The 16099-nt window shown below is 44.1% G+C and overlaps 1 protein-coding gene across 8 annotated transcripts in view; it reads right to left on the reverse strand.

Annotated features, from left to right (window-relative positions):
* The window catches only part of SRCIN1 (SRC kinase signaling inhibitor 1), a 375505-nt gene that overhangs the window by 141036 nt on the left and 218370 nt on the right, over positions 1-16099 (reverse strand). For all 8 annotated transcript variants that reach the window (XR_014444468.1, XM_083147133.1, XM_083147128.1 and 5 more), the window contains exon 3: positions 2183-2299. Coding sequence is in view for 7 of the 8 variants with exons in the window: in XM_083147133.1 (XP_083003259.1) it covers positions 2183-2299 (117 nt within the window). In the remaining variant the exon portion in view is untranslated. The remainder of the gene's footprint in view (positions 1-2182; positions 2300-16099) is intronic.

Below are 16099 nucleotides of genomic sequence, written 5' to 3' on the forward strand. Positions count from 1 at the left end.
TAATGCTGCAGAAGAAACACTGCTGTGTATTTAACAGTTGCTTCCACTGTTCTACAATCTATTACAGCGCATTATTTTGCATATGTGGAGATATCCCAGATGCTGTGAGTTATTGCTCTGCAGTGTGGCTCAAAACTCTACTGCAAAAGCAAGAAATTCTGCTTTCACCACCAACACACTAAAATATGCTTCCAGTTAGTAAATGGTTAAAATACCTCAAGATATAAAATGCTGAAAGTAGTTTAATTTTACTTGTGTAATAGTAGCAAGTGCCCACTATAAACATTGTTAGTAAATCAGTCCTAAAAATTATGCTATACCCATACGACTCAGTAACCAGTTAATGCTATCAAGTGCTTATAGCTCAATAGTATTGTCTGGCAATTGCAGTGATGAAATACAGTATGTGCATGCCTCCTGATGGGCAGACTGGGACTGCAGTCACAATATGTCTTCCAACCTCGCCTCCCACAGTGAACATGTTACACAAAAACAAAAGTCTCTGGAGATTCCTATACAAGCAGAATGCTTCCCAACAAGTCTCCTAGGGTATATAGTTTGCTCATCATCCCTTTTTCACTTCAAAATCAAGATGTAATTTGAAGCATTTCAGCAGATACCACTGCAAAAGTATTTTCTTCCCAGACATCTAGTTGTATGAAGGAACGTAAATCTCTCTAGTTGTCTACAAGCAGTTGCATTACAGGGTGATGCAAAATACGAAGCCTCAACGGTGTACATGACAGGTGCACATTGATATGTTTCTAGATTTTCGTTTATTTTATGGCAGGTCTTAATATATTAACAAGTGATGCTGTGCAACTTGTGTCCAAAAAACCATATGTATAAGAACGTACTCGTTTTTACCGCAAAATGCTAAAGCATACAAAACGCAGGACACGTGCAGCTCTGCGTCCGTACTATATGATGCTGGATTACACCAGACAAATGTTACATCCATGTTTTGCTCCAGAAATATGCATTTGTATGAGGTCATAAGCAGATAATACACTGATATCTCTCTTGTACACAAATAAAAAACCTTCAAAAATAACCTATTGTAATACAGCAGGCAACATTATCTACTGAATGAAGAAAAAACTGCTATAACATATAAAAACAGTATACATATTTATTTTCTAACCAGCGATTATAAATGTTAGCAGCCATCACTTATAAAGCGTATACAAACCATAGCAAGTGATCTGGTTTGACAGGGGATGGAGTCTCTGTGTCACTGTTTGCATCTGTTTACTACACTTCTAATGTAAATAAGGTGCAAAATCAACTTTATATAGTGCACAGGCAAGGGGCGTAACTAACAATGGTGCAATGGGTGCCGCTGCTATGGGGCCCAGAGCTGCAGGGGCCCCATCTTTGCTGTTTAAGTAATATATTTTATATATATTTATCACCATCAGTTGCTAAATAGGGGGCCCTTACAAACTTTTGCAATAGGGCCTATGAATATCTACTTCATAGTGCAGGCAGCTTAATTTTGACTAGAAAGTGTACAATCTATTTCTAGTATACTCAAAATTGTCCAAAGCCAAAATCACACCATGTGTATAGTCAGTTTAGGTGGTTCTGGGCTCTGGGAAGTTCAAACGAAAAAGTGGAACATTTGACTATCGCCCTAGCCCATGTCGACCTAATGACTCTGTCGACCATACCCCATTTTGACCGTCAGACATGTCGACCTTGATGCATGTCGACCTATAGTGGGCAACCCAATGCATGTTGTATACAGCCCAAATAGTAAACTCAGCATCTAAATAATCTATGGGTTTTAGGCAGATTGCAGTTAACAGTTTATTATTTCATTGCTATTGTCAGAAATAGTTACAAGAGAAACTGCTTGTAGAGTATATTATCTGCTCACTCATCCAGCGCAGACTGCACCTGGCAACAGCAGGAATTCTGCCAGGACATTGGAGACCAGGTTAGCTAAATCAGCATGAAATTAAATGGTGCTTAGAATGCACAGGTGATGAACATTGCTTTGTAATGCTGAGCACTAGTGATGCTCTGGGGGTTACCCTTCAAATTTGACAAAACCTAAACATCAAATCCACCTTCAAATCAGCAAGAAAACCACTATGACAGGAGCCCTGCTGCTCCCAGACTGTGCACATAGGCTGCCAGAGTGCACAGGACAGAGGAGAAGATGAGGAGCGCTTACCGATGATGGGTTATCTAGGCACACAGGCACTGCATTCTCCTGTGGGTCTCTATACATCAGAGCCTCAGGATTGCATGGAGTCCCTGCAAGCAGGATAGATGAAGAGCCTTGAAGCAACTAGGGAGAAAAGAGAAGAAAAAGGGTAAAAGTTGTAAGAAAATTGTAGTTATCCAACACTCCATGACACCTCCTGATTTACTATCAATATATACGACTAGATCAGATCTATGCAGAACCAACCATAACAGCATTTCTCCCTAATACACACAATTATACAGCGTGCTTCTCATCACCCTCACAAACTCTTTTTCCAATATACCTGTAGCTGCTGGAGACCTCTCAATATCAGACAGAGATCTAACCCTGGCCCTCCTTATATCAGTCACTGAGGTTACAAACTCTGCTGTCTGGCGGAAGTTCTCTGATGCAGGATAAACATACCTACTCTCTCCTACTACTGCTCGTCTCTCTAATACTGGCAAGTACACTTTGCACACATTATACAGCAAACAACAGTATACACCGTGCACATTTGGAAAAGATAGCCATTTATCTGGAAGCAGCGGCAACATTATACCATGCGGTCTGCATATAGCAAGCCTAAAGGCTACACTATGCGGTTTGTGCCCAAGTTCGGCAGATTGGGCCGAGAAATCAGGTGAAATCGGGCCGAATCGCATGTGTATGACGTGATCCAATGCTCAGTCCCGCGCAGATCGGAGTCCATATGGGCTGCAGGTAAGATAATTTGCCAGCGGCACACACCTATCTGCAGAGCGGGGAATCGCTGAGCAGGAGAGGCTCTCTCCCCACTCTGCATCCCCTGTAGCAGTGGGCGGCATATTTGAAAACTCAAATACAAAAGAAAGAGCACCCGCTGATTCTTTTTTATTCACCTGCACCCCTACCCACCCAGGAATACCGAAGGAGATCTTAACAGACCAAGGTGCCCTTTTGTTTCCAAACTTATGAAGGATTTATGCCAATTGTTAAAGGTAGACAGAATTACCACCTCAGTGTTCCACCACAAACAAATGGCCTGGTACAAAGGTTTAATTAAACCCTAAAAATGAATGATTAAGAGAACAGTGTCTCAAGAAAAACAAGACTAAGATTTACTCCTACCTTATTTGATGTTCGCCGGTCAGAGATGTACCCCAATCCTCTACAGGGTTTAGTCCCTTTGAGCTCCTCTATGGGATACAGCCCAGAGGGATTCTGGATTTATTAAAAGGGTGGGAACAACAACCTTGTCAGGCTTCTAACATCGTTCAGTTAGTGTACCAATTGTACGGCTGTCTAAAGCAGATTGTGACACTCATGAACGAACACATGGAAAGGGACCAACAACATCAAAATCAAAGTTATGATGTCACTGCAGACAACCTGTCTTTTAAACAGGGAGAGAAAGTGCTACTGCTTGAACCCACTGCAGAAAGCAAGATGTATGCTCAATGGCGGGGCCCTTATGATATCATAGAGGCGGTGGGACCAAACACAAGATTTGACAGAAGTGAGGTACAAATCTACCATATAAACCTGTTAAAACCTTGGAAGGGAGGTGCCAGTCAGCCCTCTTTCACAGTAAAATAGCTTCCAGAATGCCAGGTACAATAAAGTCATACTTAGTCCTGGACAGAAACAGGAAGTGCTGCCATTTGGTTTACATGGTGCCCCAGCAACCTGACAGCTATGTACAGGGAATATGCATCCGCATATTTAGACAACATTGTTATTTTCAGCTCTAACTAAATAAACAAAGCCATACAAACAAGAAACAGCTACATAACGCATGTAAATGTATAACATTATAAAATTGGTTTTGACAATATACTGTTAATGCTAGTAAATGGTGGATACAAAAAGGAGAAATGTTTCCTTCAACCTCCAGTGCATACACCATCTCTATAAACCTCATATGACCTTTTTTAAGCTCTTCATATAATTTGTTCCGTGTATGGATTTGCACCCACTGTCCTGCGCGGCAGGGCTCTGCTGCACCTTGCATATGACAAATTATGATGACTGACAATAGCTCAGTGTCATTTTCATGATGACAACAATTGTGCTCTAATAGGCTTGTGTGCACACACCAAACCCAGAAATTACTTATAATGTGTTAAATCACTAGCATTCCACTGTATTGTGATAATTGTAGCTCATTGTGGAATCATTAAATTGATAGTTACTTGTACTGTTATTTTAAACATTCTATTTGCAATGGAACGAACATTTTGGGGGAGGAGTGGAAATTGCATGCATTGTTATTGTCACTTAAAAAAAAAAAAAAAGATTTATTCGATAAGAATCAAATCTAAAAGTGTTTTATTCAGTTACAGTATTTAATTGCCAGTATATTATCTTCAAACAGTGAATCATGTCAATAGCCTCTTATGCTTAGCCTCCTCCTCTCAGCTGGAGGACTTGCTTCAATTCCCCCTCCTGTGTCCAGCCATCACCTCTACTTTGACAGCTCACCAGCACTTCCCACTACATTTTTTTCTTTTATGCATTAAATGGTCTTTAATTCACAAAAAAAAAAAAAAAAAAAAAACACGCACCACACACTCACACATGCCTTTTGGCAGTTCTAAAGCCAGTATTATAAAGACATGGTAACCATTTCAAGGGATAAAAAACCTGCAAGCCTGTCTTTGAATCAGAAAGCAGAGTACTGTACAGGCACATAATTGCACACCGTGCCACAAGTCTTGGTTGGCACAGTGATGAGTGCGTCATAACGTCCAGCTTAGAAGACATGCAGGAGCACTGATAACAATAAGGGATTTGGGTAAATCAGTAGGGAAACATGTTTCACAGAGTGAAAAGAGAGAACAGAAGTCATGCTCTAGTGCTTAGCAGTGTGAACCAGAAAAGCAAAATAAACGTAAAATGAAAAAACATCCTCAAGCATGAAGGGTTCCTCACATGTTTTAAAGCTGCTACAAGTCAAATGAAATGAAATATGTATAAGAATCTGATATTGATCGGAAATGGTGGCGTATATGTTTGGACACGGTTGTGATCTAACAATGTAAGGTCATCATTTGACTGCACCAATTGCCCCATAAAATTGGGTGGGGGGGGGGGGGGGCATTTATCAAAGCGTGGGGAGTGATAACATTGTGAAAGAAATAATCAGTCAGCTCCTAATTGTCATTTTCCAACACACAGGGGCAGATGTATTAAGCCTTAACAAGTGATAAAGTGGAGTGTGATAAGAACCAGCCAATCAGCCCCTAACTGTCTTGTTACAGACTGTGGGCCTGCTCCAGACCTGCATATACAGCCTAGCAAATAGGTCAGCGCCGCCACGAACAGCAGGCCCCCACTAGCCTGCGACTGGATGTGTATGAGAACACATCCCCTGGCGTGCGACCGAAGAGAGAGAAATAATTCGATGGCCGCTGAGCACTGAGCAATTTTTTATCCGCTATGGAAATAAGAGTCAGTCTAAACTGAATTTCATTTCCCCTCTGCTGATTGGCAAATACGGGGCGGGTGCTGATGTCATGTGACGTCAGCCGGCCACCCTGAGCAGGCATCGACCCACCTGCATTCCCAGACGAACGTCCAGCATTTTCATGGGGATGCCCATAAAATAATGGACATTCCCCCTATACCGCCCCTCCCTCCCCTGCCTGTGCAAATGCCGCTGAGAGTGTTCATACAGGGGGTCTGCACAGGCGCATGAATGCGCAGACCCACTCCATCGAAATTGGGTGCTGAATTCGGCCCCTACAAACAGGTCTGAATCAGACCCTATGTTTGGGAAATGACAGTTAGGGGCCACTTGGCAGGTCCATTTTCACTCTTCATCCCTCTCCACTTTACTACCTGTACTAATACTACATTTGGCCCACATTCTGCACATGCTAATCAGCATCTGGTTAGTACTTTATCGCTCACAGTTGTATATCTTGCCATGCTTTGACATATACCCCTCCACAAAGCCTGATCCGTTGGAAGTTTGGATCCAGCAAATGTTATCACACATCTGAAGCCACTCAGTACTTATGTCAAGCAGCTAATAACAAAATGTTAAAACATTCATGCCTGAAATCACTTATGGAGAAGACATGACTAGAATGTATTATCCTGCTGCCATTTATATAGGTATCAGCAAGGCACACGGCCCCTGCACTGGATCTACCTTTTTGATCATTTAGGTCAAAGTGAAACAACAAAGCTTGTACTGGCCACCATCACAGTGATAACAAATCACAGCAAAAGTTTCTTCTCAGAAACAAACTGTCAGTACCAAGCACCCTTCTCTCTGGCCTTTTTACATTCTGAAAAAGGGAGTCAACTAATTTCTACAATATAATAAAAGACAAAAAAAGAGAAATTCTTTCAACACACACACACACATACTATGGTGGATATTCTGGTTGATTTGCCAGGGTGCAAACTCGCAGCTTTGCAAGTGATGTTAAACATAAACATCCATTCACATGCTGCGGGTAACACCCACATCTGTCCATGGTTGGCGACCATCGAAAGATGTGGAAGGTGCGTGCATATAAAAGTGACTTTTAAGTCACTTACATAAGCGTGCATGATTGGATGTCAGCTGTCCGCCCATTTCCGTCCAGTGATATCAGCTGTCCGCCCCCCGCACCCGTGTCACGGCCTCATTACCATGAGAATGCCCAGCAATGAAATGCTGGGTGTTCCCATATGGTAATGGAGCAGCCCGCCACCCCACGCCCCTCTACACCCCCCGCCTGCTATGTTGGGTGCGTGCACCCGATGAACAGACTATTTGCAGTGGATGCATGCACCATGAGTCTGCACATGAGCAGGCACGCATCTGCGTATGCGCACACCATCAGTCCCCTGAGCTATACGAATCAATCTGAATAAGGGCCTATATCCATACCATGGGTATTGTGACAAATTAAAAACATGCTTTGTGGTTTTACAGTATTTGACAGCAAACCATGATGCTTACTTAATACACTTCCACTCAAAGAAAATAGAACTGCATCCAATCACTAAGGAGTAAAAATACTCAGGGAATACTGTGCACCCTTACTAAAAAGTAAACACTGAGCCAATATACCTCCTGTTGAGTCTATAAAGACAGTGTTCACTATGAATTTATAGTCAGTGCTCAAAAAGAGCAATTTCATTGGAAGGCAAAATGCTAGTCATTTTTTTTTTTTTTTAAAGAATATTCTTTTTACACCAAGAATTGAACATGGTAGGCAGTCAGATGTGCAATAGTCTAGACAGGAGCAACCTTATGATAGATACCCAGCCAGTAATGGTAAAGGTCTAACACAGAGAGCAGGTACACAAATGGCAGTGGATAGTGTCATTTGGAGGCAATTCAGTGGAAATTGTCAATCACCATAGGTATAATGTTCTGTAGAGTCTTTAGGTCTGCTTTAGCAGCTTTCTCAGAACCCTTTACATTACATCATATTAAGATCTTAATAGTCAATATCGCTCAACAAATAATATTTAGTATCAGGTAAAATAACAAAAAAAAAAAAAAATGTCACGCAATGAAAGGACGGTGGAAAAGCAGGGATGTCATTGGCTGTAGTAACAGGTCAGTGATTGATGCAGTAATGCAGACAATTTGAGGCAGACAGGATGGAATGAAGCCCAGGGCAGATACTTGGCACAGGGACTGTACACACAGGTAGGTGCTCTCAGCAGACAATGCTGGCTCTGTTCCTGGTCATACCTGCCTGGAGCATTACTGCAACCTGCCAGCTAAGAAGCCAACAAAACAGGTTGAAGGGAGACTGCAAGGGGGTAGCTGGGTGTCACTGTACAGTCTGATTGACAAAACCTGCCTCCCCCCAGCTACACACAATCACCAGAGCAGGCGTTCTTAATGCCCCTGATCCTTACCTACTCTGCCGGATCTGTGACAGATGAGTCCTGCTCTGACTGCTAATCCATCAGGCGCGGCAGCTGTGCGCTGTGATGTGCAGGGCACCTCTCCTGCCGGTTACATGCTGCTGCAGCCTGGGCAGGCGGATGGAAAGAGGCACCTTCTGCAAACCCCTGCCAGTGTCGTGCACCGAGCGCTCTGCCTGAGATCTGTCCGGCGCCACCATTCCGCCTGGCACAGTCCTGACCTTTGCAATACTCTCGCCTTATAAGGATGCGGTTGCTGTGGAGACCGGACTCCACCTGTGTCTCTGCTCTTTGCAGTGAGTCCGGAATGCGCGGAGAGAGGGCGCAGGGAGGAAGGAGATCGATGCTGGCTGCTCAGCCCATACTACGGTGCTGCCACCTCCGAGAGCAGCGCTCCAGGCTGTCACTGGTAGCGGGCGGGGAGGGAGCCGAGGAATGCAGATCCCGGGGCTCCTGCAGCCTGATCCATCACCAGCGCAGGGGGGTGGGGGGAGGAGGGGAGGTGCTCCCGGCATTCACAGCCAGCGCTGGCCACATCCACCGGGAGAGGAGGGGCCGTGTGTCCTCCTCACACCTGCACCGTGCAACTAGAGGAGAGGAGCCCCCTCACTCAGCAGGCTGGCACGGGTAGAAAAGGAGGGAGGTCTGGTCGATGCTGCTTCTCCTCCTCTTACTGGAGCTTTGTCGGTTCAGCAGCTGAGAACCCGGTGATGACGCCCGTGCGAGCGATTATATTATACGTTAAGGGACAAAAATAAAATGTCTGTCGTTAAAAGCAGCGATTTCCAATCCGTTCTCCCACCGGACCCGCTCCTGCACCCCTCCTCCTCCTGCCGCCGCCGCCGCCGCACCACCACACTCCTCCTGCCGCACACGCCGCATTGCCGGCACTACATTAGCTACCAGTTTGGTTACAGTTATAGGAGGTGAAATTAAAAATGACGTGTTCTTTATTATATCTATAGTGGGTGTGATATATTTTGTCAGCATGCACAATGTCTACAGTGGCCATGTCAGTCTGATGATGCACTCAGAAGATGATTATTTTCCGATATACAGCCGGCAATAAGTATGACAGACCCCTAAACCTCCTCCTAGTGAAGACAACCCTCACCTTTTGTCGTGTAGAATAGCCCAATAGGCGTGCGCAGTCCATTTTCTTAGGGGATGCATTTCCAAAGTAAGTAGGTGACTTATTTATGTATATGGGATTCAGAATGAATCATTCCCCCCATACGCTAGCAACAGGGACAGGACGAGTTGCAAAATTTACACTGTGATGCCCATTACACATAATGCATACCTTCCAACATGACCCGGCCTCTCCAGGGGGGACACAATACTCTGCTCCTGCACTTTCCTCTTAATGTATGATTGCCATCACCTTTGTTGAACAGGTTAATTGACAAGAAAGGTGCTTCAACACAGGTGATGGTAATCACACATTACCAGGGAAGGCCAGGAGCAGAGCATTGTGTCCCTCCTGGAGAGGGTCATGTTGGGAGGTATGATAATGCCGCGCACAGTAATGCCCATTACACATACCATAATGCACATTAAACAATGCCACACTAGTGGCGTAAGTTCATCCGAGTTGCACGGAGACAAGATCAATTTTGGTGCCCCTTCCCATGCCTTAAAGCCCCTTACACATTATGCCAAACAGTAATGTCCATTACACATTGTGCCACAAAGTAATACCCCTTACATATTATGCTGCACAGTAATGACCCTTCTACATTATGCCAAACAGTATAGTGTAATGTATTTATTTATGTAAACAGTAGTTAGAGCCATGTGACTGTCCACAAACCGCCAACCCCTCACCCCTATAGAAATTTCAAGGTGGCAAGGTGCTTTACTCTTGCCATGGTGGTGGATGACACTGTACTTGCAGCTCTGCTTATCTCGCTGTTCCCGATGATCACAGGCCGCTGCTGCAGCATGGTGTCTTCTGCCTTGCTTCTGGCTCCTAAGTCACTTGCTCAGGCCACACGCAGGGTGGATGTAAAGCAGTGAGTCCACCCAGCCAGGTTCACTGGGAGGAGCGGTGCGCCTCTGCTACAATAAGCACTGTACTGGGCACCGCTGCTCACAATAAGGGCATTGCCAGACAGCTCCTTGGGATGGGTGTGTTGGGCAGTAGGGGATGCCTGGGCACACCCGGCACCCCCCACCTCCCTTCGCACATGCCTATAGGTGCATACACACGGGGCGAACGATATAGTACATTATAAACCTAGTTATATTGAGCTGCATGTACAGATGATGAGAGTGGGAGACGGGGGTTGTTAAGCTGCATAAGCATTAACCTCAATAAGCAACCTAGGCAATTGGAATGCCTATAGGTGTTCCAAGCCTAACCTAGGGCCAGTTTTGGTGCAACTTAATGGTTGCTCTGGCTGCCATGATCGGAGCTACTCCTGATGCAACATGGGGGGGAGGACGAGACCCGCTGCGCCTTGGGAGCAGCTGCAGGACAAGACTTGTGGCGGCGCCAGAACGTCACCGCTGGTGATCCGCCAGCAGCCCGGCTCTCCATCTGCGTCTCACGCGCACGGGCGTCTCAGTTTCCATGTGGTGAGACAGGTGAATGTTTCATAACACCAGTGGCCAGCCGTGATGCCAGCACCCTGATGTACACCATCCAGACACATATTGAACCGGGTACCACCAAATACTCAGACTGTTGGGGTGAAATGTAATAGGATGAGAGATTCAGAAAGTGAGAGATTTGGTAAGAAATCTCCAGGTTTTTTTAAACAGGCAGTCATTTACTCTGCACAGCCAGTTTGATTTTGAAGTGTAATCATTTACACTTCAAAATCAAACTGGCTGTGCAGAGTAAATGATTGCCGGTTTAAAAAAAACTGGAGATTTCTTACCAAATCTCTCACTTTCTGAATCTCTCATCCTATTACATTTCACCCTTGGTGCGCATACATTGATTTTACTTTGTATATGTAAATAAAATCCCCTTTTTTATTCAAACACAAGGAGTGGATTATAATGTTATGAAAAATTACCTTCGCCACCGGGCAAAGGATACCTTTTGAGGAGTGTCATCATGAGACCCACCATAAGTACAGGTACGCACCCGCTTTGCCACCCCAAAAGATACCTTTATAAGTGTCAAGCACTTCTTTCATGTGTAAGTCAGGTATGCCTTCTTGCCTGCATATCATGAGTGCTTAACCATCACCCGTTCTCATGTGAATGATATGATATATTAACATCCAAATTCTATTTTATGTCTAGACCATATGGATACAACAAATACGTAAGGTGACAGAAAGACGTCTCAGCAGTGGGAACAACGCAAATAAGATAAGTATTATCAAGACTTTCAGCAACATTCAGCACCCTAATTTTCTTAACCACACCCTCGTCCAGTAATTCCACTAGGGTAAATTGGGATTGACCCAAGGTTTTGAAAGTAAGGCAGCAGAATCCCAGGAGCACCCTACTAGTCTCACAAACAAATTCACACATTTGTTCATTTGCATATTTCATCAGTGTCGACATAGTTACAGTCAAAATCCCTTTACAATATATATATATAGTCAAAGTAGCAAGAAGTCACTCTAAGAATTATTCAGGACTGCACGGCGGCAGTCTATGCAAAAAACGGGAAGACACTGGTATAGTGCAAAGCCAACGTTTCGGGCGGGTAGCCCTTTATGTCTTGATAAAGGGCTACCCGCCCAAAACGTTGGCTTTGCACTATACCAGTGTCTTCCCGTTTTTTGCATAGACTGCCGCCGTGCAGTCCTGAATAATTCTTAGAGTGACTTCTTGCTACTTTGACCATATTTCTCCTCCGTGAGACAGAAGCGCACCTAAGTCGTTGCATTTCATCTGCCTGAGTGCCGGATCCCCTGCTTGCATATATATATATATATATATATATATATATATATATATATATATATATATATATATATATATATACTGCACCAATGGTGTCAGGCCGGCTTGGCGCCACTGAGCGGATCTCCACGCCCCTGCATGACGTGCACTAACTGCGCATCATCACGTCGGTGACGGTGCCGCATCAAAATGCCAAAAACCGCCCCCATTGCCATGGTGACCAACGACGCACATTGCCCGGCATACATATGAGAGCCGCTTGGTGATCAACAGCGGCTTACTGCGCCTGCGTGCTCAGCGTCAATAGACGCATCATCACGGTCAGCCCAGACACCGCTATTGGTCCAACCCGGCAGTCTCAGGTAGCCATAGCAACCGTACACAAATACAAAAGCCCGGACATTGCCAGCAATCAAGCTGACATTTCGGGCATTATACAGTATACAACAGTGACCAATATCACAGAATATATTTGTGCCCCACCAAAACTTGAACAAGCAGAAAAAAAGGAAAAAGAAAACTATACATTGATACAATGAACAAAAATATGAGCATAGCGAGAATGGCAGCGTCACAGATGAAACATATACAGATGATAATTTCAATAGTACATGATAATGGATCATTATAATTATAATAATAACTACAAGAGTAATCTCATTCAAGAGTATGCAATAATAGTTGATGGGACCAAAGATGGAACGTACTTAAATTACAGAAAACAGTGCAGACCTCTAAATTCATTAAAGCCTCTAGGGGCAAGCGTGCCCAGACGCTGAATCCATTGCGCCTCACACTGCAATAATTTTCGCGACCTATTACCTCTACATATGGACTCAGGGATATGGTCTATAATCATATACCGCAACATAGGGATGGTGTGATGTGCCTCAAAAAAGTGCAGCGCCACTGGTTGGTCACTGACACATAAGAAAGAAAAGAATGTCTCTGTGTGGTGCACCTAGAGAGTTTCTAAAATGTAACTTTTATTCAATAATTTTTTAAAAACTGCAAAATATAACACACATATACACATGAAACAAAACAATGACATATAAAAAGGATATAGAATCCTCACACCGTGGGGCCCCAGGGTATGTCTCCCTTCAGTATGGTAGTTAGCTAATAAGTGTGTGTTTTTAGAACTGCTGTCTTAACCCTATAGGTATATGGCAGTGTTGACACAGTATGTTGGCATCTCTGATCCAGAAATAATTTAATTAGCAGATATGGGTATGGATAACATATATAATTGGCGGCGGGAGTGAGATAAATGCTGTTTTATTTCCGTGTGAAGCCGTGAGCCTGGATTGCTCAGTATTCGGCAGGGAAAACAGCAATACACACAAGCCACCGCAGCTTATCTGCTATGAGTGACAGTGGTTAAGGTACACTGCTGCACTCTCACTACTCCCGTCTGCCTGGAGGTGCTGTAAGCTGGACGCCGTGTGCCACGGTGAGACACAGCGTCTTCAGGCTATGTTACCAGGACCGAGACCGCTCATTAGGTTTACGCTAAACAGTTTCAAAATTTCAACATTTCATGAGGGAGGGGGAGGCTGGGAGCACACACAGATGTGTGTGGTCTGCGTACGCTTCACAGAGAGAGCTTCAGAGGTGCCAGTAACCCTGTATCCTGTGGTAGCACACCCCTTATCAGATATATGTCAAGCTGAATCAGATCTATTTAGGAGGGGTCCACCATAAAATTTACCTCAGATATTTTCTGTGCGACTAGTCATCCCCCAAAAAATTCTCCATCTATGCATTTGGTCACTGACACCTTTCTCCAATGCCACTTTAATGGAGTGCCTGTGGCCTGCCATACGTTCCCTTAAGAGTGCGATCAGTTTTACCGATATAACTGAAGGAGCAAGGGCAAGTTATCATGTACACAATGTACTTAATAGTACATGTTACTCTGTGCCTGATACTGTACCTTTTGCCGCTAAAAGGGTGGCAGAACGACTCCCCTGTGATCAGCGACCTGCATGTTATACAATTTAAACACTTAAAGCAACCAGGTTTTGCTCTTAAAAAAGACTACTATTTTGTTGTAATTTTCCAATATCAGTTTTCATGACTATATCCCTCACACTCCTACCACGAGTGTAGCTGGGCATAATCATAGTGTTAGTCAAATTTAAGGTACAATCCATTTGTACCAAAGGCCGTAGTTTTTTTTACATTTTTCTTAATGCCCATACTGCTGGTGCTAAAATGATTGACCCATGGCAATTGGTTACCAATCTCTTTTTTGTCCCGATACACAAGAAGGGACTCCCTGGTCTTGGACAGGGCCTTCATCTTAGCATCACGCAGTAAAGAGGCATCATATCCCCTCTCGCTAAACCTCAGGGACATACGGTCAATTGGTTCCTCAGCCAATATATCAGTACTGCAAATGCGCCTTGCGCGCAGAAACTGAGAATAAGGCAAACTGTATTTAGTAGAGCCAGGATGGCAACTGGTAGCGTGTAGCAAAGTGTTGCGGGCAGTGGGTTTGGTGAAGACAGATGTCTCCACCAACCCACCCCTGATTGTCAATGTCACGTCTAAAAAGTTAACTTGTTCAGTGTCCACAGAATAAGTCAGTTTCACTGGACTAGGGGACTTGTTATGGTTCTCAATGATATTAGTGAATTCATCATGTGACCCTGTCCAGATCATAAAAAGGTCATCGATGTATCGCGTATAGAAGAAGACTCTACGCGATACATCGGGTACTGAAAAAAACATCTCTTGTTCCACTACCATCATAAACACTTTAGCGTACGATGGGGCAAAATTGCTCCCCATTGCACAACCAACGCGCTGCAGGTAGAAGGTCCTATCGTACAGAAAATAATTATGGGTAAGCACCATTTCTAATAATGAAATAACAATCAACATCAGGTCCCTGATAATTGATATTATTAGACAAATAACCTACGAACCGCCTCCAGCCCTGCTTGGTTGGGAATAATGGTATATAGGCTAGTCACATCGATGCTGCAAAGCAGACTATCATGTGGAATAGGACCCAGCCCATTAATACCATTTAGAAATGCTGTAGTATTTGAAAGATGTCCCTCAGAGGCCGTGATACACGGCTGTAGGAGGGCATCAATGTAGGTAGATGTTTTGAAAGAGGGATCCTCGTGCCGCTATAATTGGCCTGCCTGGAGGGGCCCGAAGTTCCTTGTGGATTTTGGGCAGGGTGTATAACAGCGGAACTACAGGATCTACAACCTTCAAAGCAAGAGATAATTCAACAGAAATGATACCATCCCTAATGGCCACATCAAGCATAGTATTGAGAAGTTTAGTAAACTCCACAGTGGGATCTTTCTTGAGTGGTTCATAAACCTTGACATCAGCCAATTGGCGTGAGATCTCGAGTTTATAATCCACCAAATCTTGTATCACCACGGCACCGCCTTTGTCGGCGGGCCGTATGATCACATCAGTATAAGTGCCAAGATCATGTAATGCATCAAACTCTTCACGTGTAAGATTAGACCTGGCAACTGCTCGTCTATCTTTAGGCAATACCTCATGGGAAACATTGTACTCTAGTGCCTGCATAAATGTTTTAATGTTAGCGTTCATAGACAAAGGTTTAAAAACATAACGTGGTTGCAATTTGGCCAACTGCTTAGGAATTTCAGGGGGTAACACATCAACAGCATTAGTTATAGCATGATCGTCATTCTCTCTCTCTCTCTCTCTCTCTCTCTCTCTCTCTCTATATATATATATATATATATATATAGAGAGAGAGAGAGAGAGAGAGAGAGAGAGAGAGAGAGAGAGAGAAAGAATCACACATCTAATTCTCTCTGCACATGTTACTTCTGCCGCACCTGCAGTTCACATGGTTTTGTCCATTTGAGAAGGAATTTGCCTTTGTGAGTGAAGCAGAATAAGGGCCTAAATGTGAGTTCAATGGGTACCTGGCATTATGGAACCTTTTTTGCTACTAAAGTACTTAAGAGGACTGATTGGCACTTCCCTTCCAAGGTTTTACCAAAGTGTTAGTTCATGAGTTGCGCAATCTGCCTTAGGGGAAGATGTATTATAGAGGCGCTTATCACGCCGCTATACTACTTCTTGCTTTGCCTCATTAGCGAGACGAAGCAGGAAGGGACATCGACAAGATGTATTAACATCTTGGCTGCCGAAGCTAAA

The sequence above is a fragment of the Crinia signifera genome, chromosome 6 (assembly GCF_055691185.1).
Source record: "Crinia signifera chromosome 6, ASM5569118v1, whole genome shotgun sequence".
Classification (NCBI taxonomy): domain Eukaryota; kingdom Metazoa; phylum Chordata; class Amphibia; order Anura; family Myobatrachidae; genus Crinia; species Crinia signifera.